The following is a 24,706-nucleotide window of genomic DNA, read 5'->3' on the forward strand; positions in this document are numbered from 1 at the left end:
GTCTTTGGTATGAATGCTCGTAGGAAATGTTATCAGTAGCTGGGGTACTTTCATGGATTACCAGGTGTACAACCTCTTCTGGGGTAGATTTACCCGTTTTGGGCAATCTCGAAGGTTTGCCAGGTTTCACCTGGAGACCTGACACAGTGAAATTTTTTCAAGGGTGCTCTTGAAAAACCTTTGTGAAATTGTAGAAAGTTTGCAAATGCTCACACGGATATACCATCACATTTGTTCAATGCCATTTTGTGTCTCCAAAGCGCACATATTCATCTCCTTGATCAAGCCCCATACCTTTTAGGGGTCTTTCATTTCTCTTCCGACCCTGAAAGATATTTACTTCTGCCTTAGGTATGATTAAATCTCTGATCTTTTTAAGGATTAAAGAGAGTACTATGGAAGTTTGTGTATACTGACAAATGTGTATATTTGTCTGTATCTGAAATTGAAATTTAATGGTATGCTTTCATTTTACAGATTGTTGATTTTAGAAATCCTATCACGTGTGCTGACCCTAAACCAATTGGTGGGATTGCAGGGTTTACTTTTTTTTAAAAAGCAAATTAGCTTTGTAATAATAAACATTGACTTTACAATTAATGGATTTATCTCAACATTATTAACTTCATTACAAGCGGTGGAAGAGATATATGTCACCTTTGTCACTAGAGTGGTTATTGTTTTAAATACCTGTGCTGCAGTCCCAGAGACAGCACCTGCTGTTCAGGGTGGGCCAGAAACATTTTAAGCGGAGTCCCAAAAAAAAAAAAAAAAAAGACAAGGAAGCAGGGTAGAAATACTCTGACCCCCTAGGCCTGGTGGTGGATCCCAGAGGGAGCCCACCTGGGGCCAAAAAATATCCCTATTTTACCATCACTTCAAAGTAGGTGGTAACCCATTCGCAAATTGGAAATGTTCCCAAATCTTGTGTGAATAAGGAAACAAGCAAGTTGTTAGTGAATGAGCAGAAGTTTATTGGTGGCTATCTTTTAAGGATGAAACAGCATTTAAGGATGAAACAGCAGACTCTCTAAATGAAGCTGACAGGGACAGTGCATAGTGACATTTATTAAACTGTTACTACTGCAAAACAGCAGAGAGAAAAATGTACAGTGTGGCTAGCAATTTTAGCATCAGTTTTTTGTCCCAAAGTAGGCCAAGAATCTTTTCAAATAGTGCATTCAAACATTACTACTCGAGTACTTGAATAGATTCTTATCTAGTTGTTCATTGGCAAGACATGTCAGTATTGAGGTTTATCCACGTTACTCACAAATGATTGCAATTTGGTTATTATTAATCTCCCTAAAAAATGAGGCATTTTCTCTTAATATAATATAAACAAGATACAACACATATATTGTCCTATCACAAGACACTACAAATGTATTATTCTATCTCTGTGACACACACCTATTATATATATTATCACAAAGTTATAAGGAATAGTTTCTTTGGCCAGGAATTCCAGTCAGAGATGTGGGTTCAAGACATTCTCTACTATCCAATGACATACTTTTGATTTATTTTATTCAATAACATTTTGTAGCTATTATCTGTTTTGTAATACAGATTACAGATCTAATTCCACGAGGTGTTCAAGAACATGTGTTTGTGATAGATACTTCTAAGCTTTATAATATCCCCCAGATGCAAACTGCATCTGGAAAATCTTTCAGCGATGCTCTCAAGCATTGGTAGGTGGCACCGTGTGGCTCCCTGCTGATTCCATAAGATCCCAGAATTGAAGTAGCGGAGATGCATACAAGTGCCATCCCTACACGCTGACATCATTTCTCCTCTAATGATACTTAAAACTGCAGATTCATCACCATTTGAATATCCGCAGAAGCCAGACGAAATCCGGACACTCAATAAGCAGAGCCCCTACACAGCGGTAGGTGGTGCAGCATGGCTCTGGACCATATTTGTTCCACTGTTCAGCTGACAAATGGGGCCTCAAATAAGTGCCACCTATGTGTTTTGACTTCAGTGCCATTCTAATTATGCTTTTTTTCTTCTTTCCTTGAAGAGATACTTTCTCAATTATTTTTCTCTAAATTCTTCCAGTATGAAAGGAAACATGTCACCTACTATAACAATAAGGTCAGCGCTGAGAGATCCCATTGGGGCTGATTTGTGCCCCAAATAAATTAAATAAATAAAAATTGTCAGAAACAGATGTCTGTGACAGATCCCCAAGAATTGTGCCTCTTGTGTTTGGGTCGGTACACATTAAAAAAAAACCTGCTTCATCTAAAGGCAGTCCCAGACATGGTGGTCTGCTGAGCTCAGCAGACCACCATCCCTGGGAGGGCCAGCCATCCCCAACGGGGCCGCAAATTGCGACTGGCTCAATAATATTCATGAGCCTTGCATTTTTCAACCCCATTGGGATTCGCTAACAGTGTCCCTGACACTGTTGTACATTTGCTTTGAGTCTCAAAAGCAAATTGTCGTACATCTGGCCCTAAGTTCCAGCCTCAGTGAAAAGATATGATCTTCTGGGTCTTCGATACCACAGACCGCGTGACATCTAGACTGGATAGAGTGATCGTTGCATAGCTAGGAACCCATATTCTAGTATGCAGAAGTCTACTCAGCACTTTATCCAGGAGCTCAATTTGTTGCCTCCCCCATGATTCAACTCCATAGTTCAAAGAAGCTGCCCAACAAAACTCATGGGCATTTTAACGCATCTGAATCCTGTTTTAAACTAAACCTAGGACGTCCTCTAGCAGCTTTAGTATCCTAGCACAAGGCCCTCTGAAAATGCTGGTATCTCTTTCCATTCCCCTGGAAGGCAACTAACTAGTATGTGGAGTCTGACCAACTCTATTTTTTCACTTTTCAAAGTGAACAGTTCTGTTTTTAGTGTGATCTCTTTCAGATCTTTAAATTCACAGTGCTGTATTTGTGGCCTTTTCCTGGGTTCAGAACACCAGGGCAGGATAGTCTACTCAAAGTAGGTAATCATTTCTATATTTAGTTAAAAGTGCATACCTTCTGGGTCCAGTTGTTCTCTCTATTGCGATGATAAGCAATACACTTGTATCTGTCTTAGGCGGTAGAGTTGAATTCTCCATCTCCAAGTTGGGTTTATTACGAGGTTCCATAAAGTCATTCTGAAGTGCCCTCAACCGTAAGATGTTATGCTGTTATAGAAAATTATGTATATATACAAATAACTATCTGGTGATATTAAATTTGAATTATGGTTGCAATATAAAGAAAGTTATGAAATATTTTTTATGCAATTTCGCACAATTTCAGGCTTGTAGGAGACATATTCAAGCCAAAAATGTTTCGCCAAGAGATATTTTATGCTTGTCCCAGTCTCTTGAGATATCTGCTATGACTTTGTTATGCAGGATTTGCCTTTGCTTGAAAACCTCACACCAGATGCTGCCAGACCACTCTTTTCGTCATTAGCCTAATTTGCTTATTTTTAATAAGAATGTGCAAATAAAAATTATGCGATTTTTGGCACCTTTGCATTTGAGACAGTGCCTAGCTTTTGAAGGCTGTGGTTGTGCAAATGGACCTTCACATTGTGATGCAGTAGTAGCCTCTCCGCACTGTAGAGTGCGCCTGGCCTGTCATGGTGGTACCTGTTCAAATGGAGACTTACTGAGGTATCATTGAGACTAGGGACCCCGGTAATGGATGCAAGTGAGGTATTGTGGAAAGTGGTAATAGGGTCAACCTGGTGAAGTGGTCACGCTGTTGCACCTTGGAAACCTGTATTGTAAGCATGCAATAGGTTTAGAGTAGCTGGCTATGCGAGCATGTTCGTCATTATAGGCAATAGATATTCAAGCATACGTGGTACTATGGAACCTGGAACTATGGTCATAGCGGCCATTATGCAAGCTGGTAACATGGATATATGGGGCAAATTTAGATTGAGTCACTTAAGTCTAGTGATCCCAGAGGAACATGATAATGTGGCAATATTAACCACTTGTGACCCTATGTCATGCAAATATTTCTAGGTAATATTTGTTGAACCGATGCCAAAGAAGGTCTGGAACTTGAGAGCACTGTTTAAGGACTTCACATACCTCTGTGAACAGATTGCAGGATCGAAGCTTTAGCTGATGACAAACAATGAGTTCTAATTAGAAGCAAGTATATGACAGTGGGGACTGGTGTTTAACTGCATTGGCAAGAGCAATCTGTCCCTAACCATGCTTCTTCTTGTTCATCAGGTTGCGAGTAAGGTCCTTGGAATACCCACCAACAAAGTCCACATCAGTGAGACCAGCACTGTGACCGTCCCCAACACATCTCCGACTGCCGCTTCCCTCAGCTCCGACCTCAATGGGATGGCCGTCTATGTATGTACAGTTCATATGAAAGAGTTTTATCTTAACTACAGATATGATTAAAAAAATCAGAAGTATGTAAGATCTGATTTGTATTTGAGAAAAAATGTATTCTTTTAAAGCACAAATTCTGTCTGGAAAACAGCAATGTGCTATCTCTTTGCTGTATTTTACTCTATTTTATTATACAATCTTAGAACACTTCATAGCCATGATAAGGCTTCAATGCCCTCCAATTCTCATTGGAGTACTTCACCTCTGGTGACTCTCCAGTACTCTGGAGTACTTTGTTGACAATGTGTGGGCTGTAGTTTGACCTGTATGGAAGATGCTTGGCGTGGTGCTGGTAGCTGCACATAAGCATGAGGTGTTACAGAAAGGTGTGAGATCAGGCACAACCTTTGTTATGTTATGTGTTATGTTAAAAAAATTTGTACCGCGCACGTACACCGAGACGGTTTCTTGGCGCTCATAACAGACATGACAAACCGGGGCAGGAAGTGTTACTCAAAGGCCGACTTAAAGAGGTAGGTTTTCAAGGTTTTTCGGAATAGCTCGTAGGTGGGACAGTGGCGAAAGGAAGAAGGGAGAGAATTCCAGAAGGTGGGGCCTAAAAAAGAAAAACGAAGGCCGCCGTGTTTTTTGCGGCGGTTCAAAGGAATACATAAGAGATTGTCAGCAGAGGATCGGAGATTGCGAGATGGGAGGTATCGCTTGAGTTTAGAGGAAATGAACTCGGGGGCGAGATTGTGAAGGGATTTGAATAAGGTGCATCCGAGTTTGAAGGAGCACCGTTTGGCCACCGGGAGCCAATGAAGGCTCCTCAGGAGGGGGGAGACATGCTGGTGTTTGGGTTGGTGAAACACCAGGCGGGCCGCCTGGTTCTGAATTAGCTGGAGTTTTTGAAGTTGGTAGGCAGGGATCCCCGCATACAAAATGTTAGCGAAGTCAACCCTGGAGATGACCAAAGCCAATATAGCTAGAATGAGTGCCTCTCTGGTTAGAAATCTACAGATCTTGCGGATCCTGCGCAGCTGGAAAAAGCAGGATGATGTTACTGCTGAGATCTGAGGTTTCATAGATAGGTCCTCAGAGATGATCACTCCTAGGCTTTTCACAGTGCTGTCATGTAGATATCTATCATTGTTTCGCTCATTTAGAAGTGTTTTGTACTATACACTAAGTTTGAAGAAGATGGTTTGTAATGTTTTTCAAAAATTGATGGGTATAGAGTTGCAGATTTTGGCCTCTATACCGAGAGAATTTACTCCAGAGTGACTTTTCCAAAGAGATGAAGTGGTGAAGAAGGGGACAGACCTTGGATGTGGTGATCAAGTCTTATTTTAGCTTGAGGTTCTCTTACCTTTGTTCCTCATTCAAAGCTATGTTCTAAATGAAAGGTGGGCATCCACCAGTCTGACCTGCTGAAGGACAGGTCTAGATGTTCATTAATTTTACTTAGTATTTCGGAATTCACTAGCTGACTGCTTTGGTTCATATAAACATGGATTCCAACACATTCCATGTGTGAGCCTGTGTTAACACTAATATACAGAATATGAGACCAATCTTACCACTACAAAACTCCTAATTACTTCGAGACAAATCCTAGTTAAATGTATTGTCCTCCTGAGACTCTCATGATATTGTGATAAGGGGGCTTTTTTTTTGACACAAGATATTGAAGAAGAGATATTGCAGAAATAATGTCTCACAATGAGACGCGCCCCTCACTCTGCAAATGTCTCGACATATAGGAAATGCTGCTGTTCACTTTAAAAATGTAATTCCAATGTTACTATATCTATATATAACATTAATTATTCCAGTGTTCTGTTTTATACGTGTGTCAACCTGCTGAAATGCTTAATTGATGGCACCTAATGCTAAAACTGTTTCCCTTTTTTAGAATGCATGTCAGACTATTTTGCAGAGGCTGGAGCCCTACAAAGCTTCAAAACCTGAAGGATCCTGGGATGAATGGGTATGTCATATCCATAAGACTTGATGCCAAACTTTGGAATTCAGTGATGGCTGTGGGCTGTGGGCATTAGATAGTAAAGTATATATTTAAAATCAACCCCTCAAATGTTTCCTTTTAATGTGATGCAATGACATCTTCAGAAAAATGTTTTTATTATTGAAAGAAAATGGAGAAGATCATTTAAATGATGAGGTACCTTGGTTTTCAATTTAAGGACTCTAAAGGTTTGTAGAATCAGGATCCTTCTAATGCTTAATTTGAGCCAGTGGCTGCAAGTGGGGCCGGTACTTATTGTTCCTCAACAGACTTTGATCCTGAGTATGAGGTAGAAAACACAAAAGAGAACACGAAGAAGGAAGGGAAAGACTGAAAACAGTGACAAGAGGAGAAAGTAGGGATCAAAAAGAACCTGCAAGAGTGATTGACAATTGATGAAAGAAGCATGAGATGGAATCAAGACTAGGCAGACTTGGTATTCGGCACCCTAAATTTTGCCGGCTTCTGAACAAAACTTTGGGCTCCAACACCTATTCCTTTTCAAATTAAGCATCTGCATTGGGATAAATATCTATTTTTATGACCAAGGTTTGTTATTATAAATATATAAGCTTCTTATGCAACAAAATCAGATGCGAAAGGGCTTCAGTTACATATTTAAGTATGCCTCTGCAGGAGTAATGCAATAATCGTAGGGAGTGTGCACATAAAAAATGTTCCCTATGCAGAATGGCTTATCAAGTCTCTGTCAGTAGGGTCGCCTAGAGATGTGTGATATTAAAATTTTGATGACCTCGCCCCGTGGGATCCCTTGATTTTCTTGAGGATTGCTAACATTTGCTTTGCACCATGGCATATCTTCTGGCCTAGAGAAAGAAGATGGGGAAACAGTTTCAGCACTTCTTAGATGTTCAGTCAAACTAAAAGGGAGGGCGGGCAGCTAATGGTAAGCCACAAAAGGACTTGGATTCAGTCCTTACATTCATCAGGTGTGCGCCGTTTGAGCCTTTGCTCAGCCGTTCGCACAGGCCCTCAGATTGTCTGTTCTAAATGTACTCAGATTAAGTCTAATCAGGATTTCCCGCAATATTACATTGAGTTTCTGAAAATGAGTTCCATGTGAACACTTGTCCCAAGTTCTACTATCGTAATATAGGTCACATCACAAATTGCATCTCCTTTCACAAACCAGTCAGTGTGCAAATTGCACATCCGTCGTTTGTGGATGGGGATATCGCTGATTTTATATATGTAACTTGAAGACTACATTTTACATCAATAGCACTTTGATACATAAGTCAATCGCTCGATCCTACCTTCCAGCAGACTATATACAATTAACTGTGCAGAACTGAATCTTGAACGTTTTGGTATTTTTACAGAGCCTACAGGGCACATTTTTCACTGGCTAGTATAACTTCATGTAACATGTGTAGGGAATTGTCTCTTAAGGGCATCATACATCGGGAATATATCTGATCTTCACAAGAGCACAAGGCCCAAAAACAAGTGCTGGCATTTCCTTTGTGTATTTGACCTCTCCATAGTATAACACAGATTGACACAGTGTCTGTCTTTCATGCTCCTTTTTTTATTTACTTCGAGGGTTCCATCTCAGAAGGCTGTATATATACTTGCAAAGGGTAATCCTAGGTGTAGATCTATGGATTGTTCTACAAAAGCCTGACATGCCAGCGCAGGTTAGTGAAGAGGGGACTGATGGGACGGTGGTGGCAAGGTCAAGAGCTCATGGGACAAGGTGGGCTGAGAGGATGGATGGGCTGGTATGAAGTACCAGGTGACCTGGTATGTAAGCTGTGGAATCAGGAAAAACGCTGATGCGCCATTCTCTGCATCAAATGTGGGTAGAGTCTTAATCACTTTAAATCCAGGTTCCATCTTCTATTATACCATATCAAATATAACCACCTATCCTTGAGATGTTGTCCTCTTCAATTGCACCTTATAGGATCACCCAGATGGTTCATGAGACCATCCAGATCCCTCCCTAAGAGCCACAAAGGTGGTACGAAAGTGGAGAATGACCCCTTTGGGGGCCAATAATTGAAGGCAGTGTGGTCCTGTGTATTTTATATATATCTATTAACGTGGTATTCATATAGAGCGAACCTGGAGGAACGGGAGCGGGCCTGCTCTGTGCACTTTTAGTTACTCTTTCACTGAAACATATAGTTCTGTGATATGGTTTTACAGTGATATGAGCCATGCTCAACACAGGTCCATGTTTACATGTGTGCAATTAATCAACACACTCACAAACACCCATTCACACTCTCTGCATGAGAGCAGCACCAGGATTGGAGGGAGTGGTCTCTTTCAGCGTTCAGAAGAACACTGGAGACTTTTGCTGTCTCTAATCCATCTGTCTAAGACAACTGGGTTTAGAGAGGTTTAAAATGTACATGCCTGGCTGGCCATCGCAAGACGGCCAGCTAAAGAGACATACACACTTTAAACTTAAAGTGCCCTGAAATCAGACAGCCCCAACCCCGTCCTAACGCTCATGACGGGGGTTTTGAAAAATACAATGGTAATTAATGAGCTTCATTACCATTTTTTATCTTTCTATCCCTGGGGCAGTGCTTGCAGTGAAAAAACAGAAGCACAGGTACTCTGTACCAGACAGCTTGTTTCTGAGAAGGGCCGGTACTCTCCAATTAAAAGTATTACATTCTCTTGAGAAGTGCAGGTACTCTCCAACTCAAAATAAAAAAAGTGTAAGTACTCAGTACCGGCCAGTACCAGCTCATTTAAAGCACTGCTCTGGGGGCAATTTGTTGGTGGGGCGACACTCCTTGGCCTTAACAGAAAGGCCGCCCTTGATTTGGAGTCACACAGAGATCCCTTGAGGAAATATAAAAAAGGTGATATGAGCTCAAATCAAGAACAAAGGAGAAGGTAGCAAACCACTAAAGTGAGGTCAGAGCAAAACGTGTATATATTTAAAAGTAACATATGCCTGTAGATATATTTTGGTAAAATGATGAAGCAGTGCTTTCTAATAATGCCTTGTGGTAGATGTAGTCAATTCATGATAGGCTGAGCAGAGGTTTCACACATTTATTAATTTGAAATCTACAAATTAAACACACACTACTAAGCTATAGTACAGAAAATAATAATGATTTCATTTCCTAGCAGATATCGATGCTTGTGATGTATCTAAAGACAAGGGGCATGAAGATTGCCAAATTCAACATAATGACTGACTTGATTCTGAGACCAATGGCACAACACCCCAAGCTGAACCGATGAGTCTCACAGTTCTAGAACAGTCACAGTCAGCAAATTAAGTATGTGGTACAAGCACAAAGAGTATCACTCAAGAACCTGTAGTCAGACCAAGACAACTGTATGGAAGACATAGACATCGCACTCATTGTGTTGGCACTAGTCAATCCCAAACAGATATTGGGTATTTCTTAAAATGATCAAGTTTTGGTGGTTGAAGGCATCAGTGCTCAAGGTTCAGTGCCTGCAAAATAAAGACATAAAAACGGTAAATACAAACATTGCAAATATGGAGAGAAGTGTTTCCAAACGATTGGGGAAAATTTGAAAGCAGCTTTGCAGAAAAGCAAAGTGCCATGAATGTTTAGCTTGACAATTTAATCAATACTTTAAGGACCTGCTTGACCTAACAGCCTTGGGTGGTCTTCCCCCAACCTTTTACCTTCTTTCCTGGCCCCATTTTGCAGGTATTTGGGGTCTGCACACTTTACCACTGCTAACTAGCGCTAAAGTGCTTGTGCTCTCTCCCCTAAATATAGTAATGTTGGTTCAACCCCAATTGGCATATTTAATTTACGTATAAGTCCCTGGTAAAGTTGTAATAAATGCACCCAGGGCTTATGACGCTACTAGAGGGCCTTCAGCACTAATTTTGTCAGCCAAGTAAGTGGCATTTAACAATGTCTCAGGTCTGCCATTGCATAACCTGTGTGTGCAGTTTTCACTGGCATATTGACCTGGCAAAATAAAACTTTGCCAGACCCTAACCTTCCCTTTTTTTTTTTACATATATCACCTCTAAGTTAGGCCCTGGACAACCCAGAGGACAGGGTCCAATGTATTTGAAAGGCAACACATATGTTTATGGTTTACATGTCCTAGTAGTGAAATTAGTTTTTCACTACTGCAAATCCCAACTCTCTCATATGGTAACATCGGGATTACCTTATTGCATTTTTAAGGGCAATTTTCAATTGGAAAAAGATAAACCCTTTAAGTCTGGTGTCTCTGGAATCACAATTTAAAATCCAAATTCATGGTGAGGTCTGATTTTAAATTACAATTCTGAAATTTGAATTTTTAGAAAGTTGTAATTTAAATAATAAAACAGCGGTTATGCACTCTATCTCCTGATAGTTAACCCAATATACCAGCAAATCAAGGTTTCTCAGAATTGGTGTGAGCCCTCTGAGGTGGTTCCACCAAACCACCTATTCAGCATTGAAAAAACTATTCTAAGACTTAAGTCTTAGACAGAGAGCACACTACCTAATATACTCAAAAGTGAGAGTACCAACACAATGTTAATCAATAACTTTTGACATCAAGTATACACAACATTCTCAATGTTATCTAATGTACAAAAACATCTTGCAATTTTCAGCAGTAAAATAGTAGCTTCATTCAGCGCAGTGTCTTCAACATAATCTATTCAAAGGTGAAAACTTCAACAAACTCTTGTTGGTTTTTAAATCAAATAATGCATTCTAACGTGGATTTCATCACTCCCAATGCATTTCGGGTGTACAATCACCCTTCATCAGGGGAAATCTACGAATAAACATATGTACAATAAAGGAACATAGTTGACTGTTGATCCAACAGTAGAGCATAAATTGACCTAAACATCCAGAATGATTTCAGTGATTACGGCTCTTAAAAAAAGTGACTAGTTCTGTAAAAGTCATTACACGAATGATCGAGAACGACCAAATCATGAGTATATATATCAGAGGTATAGCACAAATGAACAATATAAGAGAGAGTCACAATGTGTTTTTCAGAGCAGAAAAGATCCACGAATATCATGCCCAACTGTGCGTATCGAATCATCCAAATGGAAGGACATGCAACACCTGTGTACAAAAGAAAAAAGTGCAATTAGTAAATCCCCAGAAAAGGATTAAAACCCTGTACTTCCACTGTAATTCACAAAAAAACTCTAGTCGGGTTCACTGCCCGTGCCCGTAGGCATAGGTTAACTGCCCCGTAACTCGGAATAACTGGTACAACCAAGGAAGCCTGTACAATACAAAGAATATACAACATTCATAGGCACACTAGCTACTGCCATACCAGTGCTTAAACACAAACCAACAGTAAATACTATGTAAAGCTTACCAATTACTTAGTGGTATGCAGAATATAGGTAGGCACTGTGGAAAGTCAGCCCAATTTACTACCGATGCCCAGGCTGCTGGCGCAAGACGCCTCTTAGTTCCCATTCTGAATAGTTACCAAATAAAGAGACGGGCGCTGGAAGCAGGAACACATGAACAGAGTTTTATTTCTCATGAGGAGAGCCTGTCATTTCGGACACGAAACACAGTGTCGTTCGGGAGGTGCTCTAACAACCTCTCTGAGGCCTGGCCTCTTATACCCTGGTTTATGACATGTGAGCATTCTTTATTGCATAAAAAAACTCTGTGAACTCATAAAAAACATCCCCGTAATCCTCGTGTCAGACCCACCCCCACATGTATCCACAATAGAGGTCCTCACCCTGCTGATAACAAGAGGGGGCTGTCACGCAGCTGAGTGTTCCGCCGATTCTTAGGATGTGTGCGCCTGATCGTATCCCAGGGGGTGGGGAGGCCAGGATCAATAGTGGGCCTTTTGAAGAGGAGCGACTCCATACAATAGGGGGCAATAAACTGTATCTCCCGGCTAGGCGATGGCCTCGGACCTGTGTGGACAATCGGACTCGGGGGAAGGGGTCATCAAAGGAGAGGTATTCATGCCGCGTGGACAATCAAGCGCGGAGGGAGAGTTTACCAACAGAGGGGTATTCATGAAAGGAAAGGAGGTGTTGGTCAGGCGCGAGCGTGACTCCCAAGGACAGAGTCACACAGAGAGAGAGATCTCATGACCCGTACATGAGAGAGCGGGGGCAGTCAGGTACGGCTTGGGGGTTATGTCAGCTGAGGCGAAGGATGCTTTTTCAAGAGGAAATGGGGGGGGTGCGTGGGTCAAGCAGGAGGGTTACTTTTCAGAGCAGGGTCGCGCAGAGGGAGAGGGTTTTACGGTCTATGCATGTGAGAGTGGGGATGCTCAATGCTTGCAGGAGGGAAGCCGGGGATTCCAATGAGCGGGCAAAAACGCCATGGTGCCTAAAATGGCTGTCATGTACATATGGGCACGGGCTTTTACTGGCGGAATGATGCGGTCAATATTTCACGATATTCATGGTGCTTACAGGGAGGGGAATGGAAAAAGGCAAATGAACGCCGCTTAGATACATTCGTTTTGCTAATTTCCACAGTCGCCGCTTTTACCATAAGCTAGTTTATTTCCTAATTAACGGGTGTACATATAAACATGTATGGTTGATGAAAACTTATCAATACTAGCAGATTGCATAGAACCATGAGCAGTCGATGTGATTGGCAAAATGCAATACATAGAAATTTACATTTGTTGGGTTACTACAAGCCTAGGGTGCAGCATACTACACAGTATAAATGCTTCTGACTTTCCCATCAATGTACAGCTCTAAAGGTGACCGACAAACATTTTGAAAACAATACCAAGTGGTTGAGGGAGGAATTCAGTCCAACATATCTTCGTCACAGTGTCTTTTTAGCAGCGAGCCATCACTGGTAGGCTCTCGTCCGTATCTTTTCGTTGGCGCTGTTGAGCACCGGCGGTGGAGCTATAGGTCCAGCTCGGATCTATCCTTACGCATTGCAGGGTGCGGTCAGTCCTCTGCTGTTAGACCACAGTCCTGTTCCCTAACCAATCCTTTTGGTGGTGCCTTATGCTCGGCACCTATATTTCTTTTTACTTCCGTTTGCAAACCTTGTTTCCACCTAAATGTTGTTTCTTCTTTCTGAGTCAAAAAGTCATGTGGAAAAAGAGGGGGTTGTTGGATAGTCGAGGGAAGAGAGGGCGGAGTGGGACCAGATCTTTTCGGACACTTCCAAGGGACCAAGGGAGCAAAGGATAACGAGCAGGCAGGCCCATCAATCGGGCCCAAAAAGGGGACGAAGACTTCAAGCACACGTGGGTTAGCAGACTGAGGGCTTCAGGGCAGCCAGTCAACTTTTCATTTTCCACGTTTGAGATTGCTGTCTCGTCCCGCATCTTGTTGCTCTGCAGCTCCACCTTTGGTCGAGGTCACATGTGTCTCAAGATCTGCAGCCAGGCTGTACGTCACGTCCGACCCTTCTCCTCCGGTGATCGTATATCTTTGAATAGGTACAAAACAAGCTTTAGAGAACTGGCAGGAGAAGACATTTATGCATGTGAATTCCTCCTTCAATCCTACGCACTTGGGAGATACGTTCATCGGTCACAGTCAGAAGTCTATTACCATGCAGTGTATATGTCGGTATTCCTACTGAGTTCATGCCAAGTTTATTCATCGTCTATTCATGACACAAATGGAGAGAAATCAGACTCCTATCAACTGCGCATTTCATCAAATTCAACATTTCGGAACCTCCAGCGGAGGCTTGTCTTTCTAACCCTAAATGTTTAAGTCAGAGAAAAAACCTCTGTCATGTGGGGTGCCGCAGGGCTCCGCCCTTAGCCCCCTGTTCTTCAATGTCTATCTGGCCCCCTTGGCTGACGTTGTGGAATCCTACGGAGTCAGGGTGGTCTCTTACGCTGACGACACACAGCTGGTGTTTTCCTTTCGGGACCACTCGGACTCCGCATTCCTCAACTTTCGCCAATGCCTTAATAACATCAGTGGCTGGATGACTACGAACCACCTTAGATTGAACGCAGATAAAACAGAGGTTCTGTTTTTCAATCAGAAAACTCCTATCCCCTCTTCTTGGTGGTGGCCTACGGCGCTTGATCCTGCCCCATCCCCTGTTCATTCGGCACGGAATCTTGGCTTCCAATTTGATGACTCCCTGTCATGCAAAACCCAGATCAATAAAGTTACTTCCGCCTGCTTTATGAAACTACGCATGATAAGAAAGATCCTTCCCTATCTCCCCCTGGATTCCCGCCGCACAGTCACCCAGGCCCTCATCACGTCCCACTTGGATTATGCTAATAGTCTCTATGCAGGGGCTCCCCAGTACCTGATTGGACGGCTGCAGATTGTCCAGAATGCTGCAGCCAGACTGATCGGTAATATCCCGTACCGTCAATCTGTTTCTGCTTACCGGAGGAAACTCCATTGGCTCCCTGTGGCTAGCCGCATCCAGTTTAAGGTCCTCACTCTTACTTATCGAGCCGTCAACAACTTCGGTCCCACTTATTTGAAAAATCGGGTCTTGATATCCCGCTCCACCAGATCCCTCAGATCCAATGACCTCCGCCTCTTGATCTCGCCCCGTTTCAGACTGTCCAGAACCGGTGGCAGAGGTTTCAGTGTCATTGCTGCCAGACTTTGGAATTCCCTTCCACTTGAGCTGAGGTTCTGTCCCTCTGAAACCATCTTCCGAGCCAAACTTAAAACCTGGCTCTTCTCCGGACTCTAGTCCCCCCACTATTTCCTTCTTTTTCACTTCCCCCTTCACTTGGGAACCCCTGGATTTTAGCGCCGGGACACCCCTTCGGGGGTAGCTGCGCGCTCTACAAACTCCATAAAATAAAAAAAATAAAATAAACCCTAGCCTTAACAGTCTAACATTTCCCTTCAGAGCTGGTTAACCCTTTTCAAACAGGGCGGGGGTGCTATCATCGAGAGAGGGGTAAACAGGCTTTCATCGAGTAGCGACAGTTAATCAAGGTCATCAATTATACTTCGGGGGTAGCTGATATGGAGCAGGGGTCAATAGGAGAAGCGGGGACGCTTTGAACATTCGCGCTTGAGTACATAAGGGTGGGGCAACCTGGACATTGGGGATCAATCTGGGCATTGGGGATCGTATTTCTAATGAACTGAAGAATAAGAAGCCATTGACATGTAATCCCCCCTATAAAAGGCCAGATTAGGGGATATCAGTCGTCTTACCTGCCCTTTCTTTCTTAGCCAATTCAAGTTCATTTATTTTGCAGAAAGGAGAGGTAGTAATATGGCAAGTCACAATTGTTTTAGTTTCTGTCAATTTTGCTAAACACCTTTGCGTTCAAAAAAGGAACCCAATTAGGCTGGTGCCGACGGGGCACAATTTTACCACGAAAGGGAATAGGGAGACTCTCATAGAGAGTGAGAGTCGTCCGCAACCTAAACGAGCCATTCGGTACACGTATGACATGTAGAGAGAGAGAGAGAGAGAGAGAGAGAGAGAGAGAGACGTGTACAGTAATGGGTCATTTAATGCGCTCACAACACAGAACAGCAGGGGTCAGGTAACACAGAGACGCGAACAGAGGGGAGACATAAACCCATACATTACATACACACAAACTCAGTCAAAGGAAGACAGTACCTGTAGTACATACAAAAAAAATGTTCATGACAAAACATAAAACAGTTATTGGCCAAAAAAGATCTCTTTCTGCATGCTGCGTATCTTTAGTATCCTATTTGTCTACGTGCTGAGCTCTTTTTACCTTTTCCTCCTTTTCCTTTCGTTTGCTATCTTTGCGAGCGTTCTCGATCGCCAATACTTACACCTCGGTCAGTTGGTCAGGAATTAACCTAGTCGGGCTATTGCCCACGGTTGGATCTTGAACCACTTTTTTGTTTCTGTCAATTGGCAAGAAGTTCTCCAGGCTGAGGCAACGGAGGGCATTAATCGGGAGAACAGTCGGACAGCTTGGCTATATCTATAAGAGTGCGAGAAGGAGGTGGTATATTTTTGAACATCAACATCATTCCTACTTTTCCAGACGGGTGGTGCCTAGGTAAACCTTACCCCGGAACTTTCTTTGTCCTTTCCCTATCTAGAAAAACGTCATAATTGCACTATCTGGAGTGCTGGTTCGAGTCAAATTCTGTCATACAGTACTAACCCGTCAAGTTTCTACGTCAGTCCATCCTCCCAGTCGCTACGTTCTAGGAGGCATAGTCATATCAAAGTCTACACCTTTCAAAGCTTGTTAGCATAAGTACTATGCTCAGATCCCCTTTTTCCCCTTCTGTCGGTCGCTCGATCATCGCTCTTCCATACTTCAGCCGATGTTCCGGCGCGACCTGCAGAAGGGAGGAGAAAGAAGGGGGTAGGGGCAGCATTCAAAACACATCAGCGCGCAATAATCCGAAAATGTTTTTACCTACCACATACTTGACCCATCTCCACGGGGTGCATCCTCTACCATCTCGGCGTTTAAGCCCAGAGGGACCAGTATCGTTAGATAGATAATCATCGATGGTCTGCGTATCTACATGAATCACTTGATCGCGGTCTTTTAGGCCATGTGCAAGGGAGGTGGTCAGGTGGTATTTCTTCGGTATCGCTTAAGGGCGTCTAAAACACTTTTCCGGCTGCCTGTGACACATAATGTAGCTGCTAAGTATCGGGCCTTTTTAACCTTCAACCTTAATCATGCTGCATGTATTTTACTTATATCGGTGACAGTAGCCATACATTTCGAAACTCATCAATCCAAACGCTACAATTATATTTGCCTGTTCAAAAACCCTTTAATAAAAATGTTGGCGCACAAATACGGGCCTACAACCCAGTGGGCCGGCTACGGAGCAGACTGGAGCTGTGCATAAGAGGAACGAAGTCGTTGGCCATTTATTTCATAATATAAAGTGCAGCAGTGTAATAAAATCGTATCGAAATTCATTGGGAGCAAGCATCATAAATGTCGAAAATTCGAACTTTCAATAACCATTGGTTTCAAACTTTACATCATCTCATTGTCCAACTATTCACTCAGTACCTATCGTGCATCAATTCATTGAAAAATCACGTAACCAGTATTCATCTTATGCTGAATTCATTGTTGAAATACATGATCAATACTCATCTCATATCTGTTCATTATCCATCCACATAATTAGTACCCACCCCATATCAGTTCATTGTCCCAACAAATAATCAATACCCATCTTACATCGCTTTCTTTTCCAAACACATAATAAATATCCATTTTATCTATTTTCATTGTCCAAAAACTGCATACATATCTTGGAACATCAAGGCTGAGCAATCAGGGCGCAACAAGGAGTTGAAAGTTTCATTTTATATCGGCGCCATTTTGGGCGAGGTCAGGCAAGTCCCAGTATAGTCAGATTGTCTCTACTGACTCGTGGTTGGACCAGAACCTTCTTTTGGCAGTTCAAAAAGTTTTTCGTAATAGGGTAACAGACTAGCGATATGAACCATCAGTCAAAAGTGGGGAGGGAGGCAACAATTTTTCCTACCGGGTCATTCTGGTGTTCCACCGGAACGGAACAAATCTGTATCTTTGCAGGATTTTTAGTCATTTCCAAACTGAGGCTGGCGCCGGCAGGAGTGCGCCGACGTCTCGTGGCTCCATCGGACTCTTTTAGAATCTTCAAGGTCGAAGAGCGCAGGGCGCGCGCCAGTCCTGGGCAGAAAAACCCACCTTTTTGATATGGACCCTCTTTGAGCAGGAGCGTTGGGGTGTCGCTGGAAGCCTCCACCTGGAGGGGGGGTGGGGGAGGCTCGTTCGCGCCACCTCCGCCTTCCAGCGACCCCGCGCCGTTTCTTGGCTCCACCACATTGGTATGGCCGTACCAGGCAATGAAGAGCGGCCAGACCAGGCGGGACTACCTGCAACTCTGAAGCGTCGCCGCTGAAGGGGCTACCTGCTTTGGCTCCGGTTTTGCTGATGGCCGGAGCAGGCGATAGAGAGGGGGGGTGGGGGGGTCGGTGGCTGAGGCAAGACATCCCCCCCCTTTTGTGACCTGCAAGGAGCGGCCGGACCAGGCGAGACTACCTGCAACTCTCAAGTGTTGCCGCTGAAGGGGCTACCTGCAACTCTTCAGTGTTGTCGCTGACGGCCGGAGCAGGCGATAGAGAGGGGGGGGGGGTCGGTGGCTGAGGCAAGACATCCCCCCGTGGCCCGCAGGGCAGAAGGAAAGAAGGGAATGGGGAGACCATAACAACCTTCGGGCCGTCCGCCCCACAGCCTCCCCTTCCGATGGCGGCCAGCCGAGCCCTGCTCTACACGCGCTGAGGCCTCGCCTTCCGGATGGGCGTAACCGCGGACCTGTTGCACTTCGGGAGCTTCCGGAATGGGGGTAGGTATCTGCTGATTTGTATCTATCTCATGTTACCGTTATTTGGGCGTGGCGGGCGGTGGGACAGACATGCTTTGGATAGGGAGGGGGTGGCGGGGCCTAGCTACCTTGTGGCTGTCTTGGCGTCAAGCTTGGCTTCTTTCGCCATTTTATAATTCTTATTACGGACTATTTCTAACTTTTTCTTATTTTTAATGAAGTAGGAAACTCATCAGTGGGCTACTGGCTTAGCTCGACTTCTTTTCCTTCCTTTTCTAGTGTGTGTTTCATGCTAAAGTTTCTGTTAACAGGATTCGGTGATCACATCATATTTTATATGTCCTTTTATCAGGGATACCCTCCGGTTGAACCGGATGATCTACCTCCAATAAATGGTCCGGGTGGAACTAGTTTACCAATCAGTGGGGAGAAGACAGGCATGACGGATTACAACGGGGACAAAAGTCTGCACTACCTATCTTATCACGGCGGGCAAAGACTAGACAGAATATTTCTATTCTTCGTTGTTTGCAGGCGGTGAATACCTCAAAAAGAACCAATATCAAACAATCAATGTTCGGTCAATCAAACAATCAATGGGGAGAATGAGTAGGTACGACGTGTTAAAGGTTTGCGTTACTTACCCTTTCGCTACCTGCAAAGAGAGAACCTGTTCTTCCCCGTTTGCAGGCAGAGAATCTCCAGAGAACAATCCGCGAACAACAGTTCGGGCCACAATCAATCAATGGGGAGAATAAGTAGGTACGACGTGTTAAAGGTTTGCGTTACCTACCCTTTCGCTACCTGCAAAGAGAGAACGTGTTCTTTTCCTGTTTGCAGGCAGCGAATCTCCAAGAACAACAGAGCAACCAATCAATGAACAATATCAGTATTTAAATACCGATTCCAATACAAACAATCAATCAATCAATCAGATGGATAAAGCCATCCTACCAATTAGACGTAACAGGCGTCTCCTACTTAACCTTACCCGGACCGGACCATATGGACAGTTCTTCGTCTTCCCCTTTCCAGCGCCCGATCGTTCTCTTACTCCATGATTTTACCGCAGCAGTCCTGTGGGATCCCAGTCAGGACAGTAGGTCACTCGAGAGAGGTCCGTTCGGAATCAGTGAAGTTCATTCAATCAGCAGCCGGACGAGGGTCCTCTTAAGGCAGGTATACTCCGATCGTTTAGATGTTCACCCCATCGTCTGGACCTCTCTTACCGGACCTTATGTCGCTGATGGGCCCCGCGTTTGGGGCGCCAATTGTGGAAAGTCAGCCCAATTTACTACCGATGCCCAGGCTGCTGGCGCAAGACGTCTCTTAGTTCCCATTCTGAATAGTTACCAAATAAAGAGACGGGCGCTGGAAGCAGGAACACATGAACAGAGTTTTATTTCTCATGAGGAGAGCCTGTCATTTCGGACACGAAACACAGTGTCGTTCGGGAGGTGCTCTAACAACCTCTCTGAGGCCTGGCCTCTTATACCCTGGTTTATGACATGTGAGCATTCTTTATTGCATAAAAAAACTCTGTGAACTCATAAAAACATCCCCGTAATCCTTGTGTCAGACCCACCCCCACATGTATCCACAATAGAGGTCCTCACCCTGCTGATAACAAGAGGGGGCTGTCACGCAGCTGAGTGTTCCGCCGATTCTTAGGATGTGTGCGCCTGATCGTATCCCAGGGGGTGGGGAGGCCAGGATCAATAGTGGGCCCTTTGAAGAGGAGCGACTCCATACAATAGGGGGCAGTAAACTGTATCTCCCGGCTAGGCGATGGCCTCGGACCTGTGTGGACAATCGGACTCGGGGGAAGGGGTCATCAAGGGAGAGGTATTCATGCCGCGTGGACAATCAAGCGCGGAGGGAGAGTTTACCAACAGAGGGGTATTCATGAAAGGAAAGGAGGTGTTGGTCAGGCGCGAGCGTGACTCCCAAGGACAGAGTCACACAGAGAGAGAGATCTCATGACCCGTACATGAGAGAGCGGGGGCAGTCAGGTACGGCTGGGGGGTTATGTCAGCTGAGGCGAAGGATGCTTCTTCAAGAGGAAATGGGGGGGTGCGTGGGTCAAGCAGGAGGGTTACTTTTCAGAGCAGGGTCCCGCAGAGGGAGAGGGTTTTACGGTCTATGCATGTGAGAGTGGGGATGCTCAATGCGTGCAGGAGGGAAGCCGGGGATTCCAATGAGCGGGCAAAAAGGCCATGGTGCCTAAAATTGCTGTCATATACATATGGGCATGGGCTTTTACTGGCGGAATGATGCGGTCAATATTTCACGATATTCATGGTGCTTACAGGGAGGGGAATGGAAAAAGGCAAATGAACGCCGCTTAGGTACATTAATTTTGCTAATTTCCACAGCACTAGTAAACCCAAAGTACTAGTGAAAATTAATGGCTGTTCCCCTGTTTGTCCGCCTGACCGTTATACTGAAAAGGACAAGGAGAAAATGCTCATAAGTCCCCTGTCTATACCATAATCAATAAAAATGACCCGATATGTTAAAAAATATACCCAAAGCTTACCTAAAATTTAAGTTGCCCAGAGAACGCTTAATAGTACGTACGATCGTAACTTGATATCTTGTCTCCTCGTGAATCTTGTCGCACACTGAAAAGAGGAAACGTGAATAAGAACAGTGTCTACTGCAGCGTATTCAATTCAATTCAAATGATCTTTATTCGGATTTAATACATCCATAAAAGTACATACAGAATGAAAGTACATTAAAAACATTAAAAACGATGATTCTTACAAAATTAAAAACAATGATCCAATTAGGTTAAGCAGCAAGATGACTTAAAGTGCATAGTATAATGTAAAAAAAAGTGCATGGTGCATAGCTAAGGAATATTAATCCATCAATGTCCACAGTTACCCACTATAGAAGTATCTCTTACAAACATTCAATATTACTATTTAGTAGCTGGTACACAACTACCTAAACCAGCATAGTGCTATAATCCATTATCCAGGTTCCATAGTTGCCCTCGATTTCACACAGGCCTTTATGAAACAGCTAACAGAATAAATAACATCATCCATATGCAGCATTTGCAGAAATTGCAGAGCAGGAATAGATTCACGTAGATTATATTTGCGTAAGATTGGTCTTAAATATTGACAGGTATACAGTTTGTAATGGCCACAAACGAAGAAATAATGCAATAGATTTTGTCGTCCACCTTGAGAACAGGGACAATCCAATACTTCTAAATTTTTATTTTAGCCAATAGGGAAGCTGAGCAAATAAACTAAGCTTCCCTCCCGGAACCTGAATAAAAGACTCCGATTCCATCTACCTAACGGCATTGTCATGTATCTAATAAAATTATTAGGGTTATTAACATCTAGATCACAAATGCGTGAATATTTCATGACCACTGGTTTACTAGATTCTGATCTCATCCTTTCCTCATTATATAGCTCCATAAGTGCCCGTTTAACACTGTTTTTGTGAGCGGGTACAATTAAGTCAGGGGAACTAAATAAGGATCCTAGTCCCACCTCTTGCAGACTGGTTTTGACTGCTTTTAGCCAAGGTATGTGTTGAAATCTGCCGCTAGACAGACAGTCAGATATAATACTACGAGTCAATGTTGCTGCTGGATTTAACCAGATTTTAATCCAAAATAGGGCAGGCCTTGACTTTATAAAATCAACAATGTATGGCAGCCTCAATTCATTATGACAGATCAGAGTGGGAGCACAAGGGACTCCCCCTAACACCCTCCTACAGAATCTATTTTCCGCCACCTGAAGGGCCGAGCTGTTGCAATATCCCCATACTTCTGCACCGTAAGTCCCGGTTGGTCGACATTGGATACGGTAGATGGTAAGAAGAGGGGTAACACCATCAGCTAATTTGGGTTGGCGAAGGGATAGGATCGAATTAATTGACTTGCCAATTTTGTTGCTTGCAAAGGCAGCATGTTGCTGCCATGAGCCTGAGTTGGAAAATAACAACCCTAAATAAGGAAAAGTGCTGGTGCATTTTAAAATGTTATTACCCGATTTAATGGATGCAATGTTATACTTCATTGGTCCCCAATTCATTATAAAAGATTTTTTTAAATTGGTATTTAAACCAAGATCGGACATGAAGGTAACAAAACCAGAGATTAAAGTACGTAGTGCATTCGGTGTACGCCCCATCAATACAGCGTCATCCGCATAAAGTAGAGTAGTGATGGGGGAACCGTTTATTATGGGAACATCCTTAATAATCTCACTCAAAGTGTTGCTTAACCTGTTGATATATAAAATAAAAAGCAGTGGGGCGAGTACGCAGCCCTGTCTAACTCCTCTGCTGATAGGGATATCGTCAGACAAATCACCATCATTGTTGATTCGTACTCGTGCTTTTAAATCCCTATGTAAATAGGAAAGGAAATACACCAATGAGTCGTCTAAACCATAATCGAGCAAAAGTGACCACAACCTAGAACGATTAACAAAATCAAACGCAGAACTCAAGTCCATAAAACCTAAATAAAGAGGGGATTTTTTAACAATAATATATTTAGCCATAATCAGGTTTAAATTTAAGCATTGTTCTGTGGTGCCCACCTTACTTCTAAAACCCAATTGGCTACAATGAAGAATATTGTTATCTTCAGCCCAGTCCCTTATCCGTCTGAAGATTACTCTTCCCAGAACTTTTAACATGTTGTCGATCAGTGAAATCGGGCGATAGCAGGCGGGATCCGACCTATCGCCTTTCTTGAATATGGGCACAATGACACTGTTCGACCAGGATTCAGGAATTAAGCTGTCATTTAGGTTATTGAATAGGTTGCATAAAAGAGGGGCCCAGAAGTTAATTTCTGATTTTATTTGGTCAATGGAAAGACCATCAGGTCCTGGGGCTTTATTGCTAGCACTGTCAATGATAGCATCCTCGACCTCAAGTAATGAAAAGGTCAAGGGTTTATCACTAAAGGATAGAGAGACAGTGTCTGAAGGGGTAGCTGATATGGCATAGATTTGAGAGAAATGCTCTACCCACGCCTCGCCAGTTATATTACTATTAATTTGGTTGATGTTAGAACCAAAAGATCTTAAAGACTTGACTTCTTTCCAGAAGCCCATTGAGTCCCTCAGTTTGGCGGTGCGCGTAAGTGATTCCCAGTGATTGATTACTAGGGCTTCAGATCTAATGCGTAAGACCCTTTTATATTGTGATCTTAATGCTCTCACGAGTTGAGGGTCCCTCTGGCTGGTATTAAGTGCAGCCCTCAAATCCCTGTTGGCCCTAGAGCAAGAAGTATCAAACCAACGGGGTCCCTGGGAGATGTTCTGCCTGACAGGTTTAGAGGATTCAATTTTAATTGCCCTGCACAGATCACCAAAAGCGCCAACCACCTCAATGCTGGTACTTATATACGACAGGCAAGTCTCAACTGTCTCGGGGTATTTTTTAATTACTCTGGAAAGTATCCCTTTATTGTCAGCTCCCTTCCATGCTAGTCTCAATCTATCGGTTGATAATGCTAGATTTAGAGGACCTACATCTGGTTTCACTGCAACCCTTGAGGTCTGGGGATTGTGTATATCAATTTTAAGCGGATAGTGATCACTATATGCGGAGCAGACGACTTCAGCTTTTAAAATTATTTCACTTAACTCAGGGCATGTGAAAATATAATCAATCGTAGAAGCACAGCCCTGACCTATGAAAGTGGGGGTTGTTACATTATTTATACTTGTACCTGCAAATTCCATAGCATTAACTAGGTCATGGGAAGCTATAAAATCTTTCAATTCTACCCCATTCTTACATATTGGGCTATGGCGATACATGTGTGCATTAAAATCCCCTCCGATGCAAATACCATCGAAAGATCCATGCTTTTTGTCCCCCCATAATTTCATCTATAAAATTAAACAATAATATGAAATTGCCATTTGGGCGGCTAACAAAATCATTATTATAAAAATTGATAATACATAATTTCAGTCTGTTAATGTACTTAATAGCCATAAAACAACAGATACCTGGTGTTGGGATCAACTTAGTATGCACCCCATGTTTTATCTTGGACCAAATAGATAGTCCCCCACTAGGTCGACCCATGGGAGACGGCAA

At 43.3% G+C, this 24,706-nt stretch overlaps 1 protein-coding gene across 2 annotated transcripts in view; it reads left to right on the forward strand.

Moving 5' to 3' along the window:
• The window catches only part of LOC147709416 (xanthine dehydrogenase/oxidase-like), a 736,168-nt gene that overhangs the window by 573,042 nt on the left and 138,420 nt on the right, over positions 1-24,706 (forward strand). For both annotated transcript variants that reach the window (XR_015296692.1, XM_086927985.1), the window contains exons 29-30: positions 4,212-4,340; positions 6,238-6,312. Coding sequence is in view for 1 of the 2 variants with exons in the window: in XM_086927985.1 (XP_086784111.1) it covers positions 4,212-4,340; positions 6,238-6,312 (204 nt within the window). In the remaining variant the exon portion in view is untranslated. The remainder of the gene's footprint in view (positions 1-4,211; positions 4,341-6,237; positions 6,313-24,706) is intronic.

Source organism: Lissotriton vulgaris, chromosome 6, assembly GCF_964263255.1.
Source record: "Lissotriton vulgaris chromosome 6, aLisVul1.2, whole genome shotgun sequence".
NCBI lineage: Eukaryota > Metazoa > Chordata > Amphibia > Caudata > Salamandridae > Lissotriton > Lissotriton vulgaris.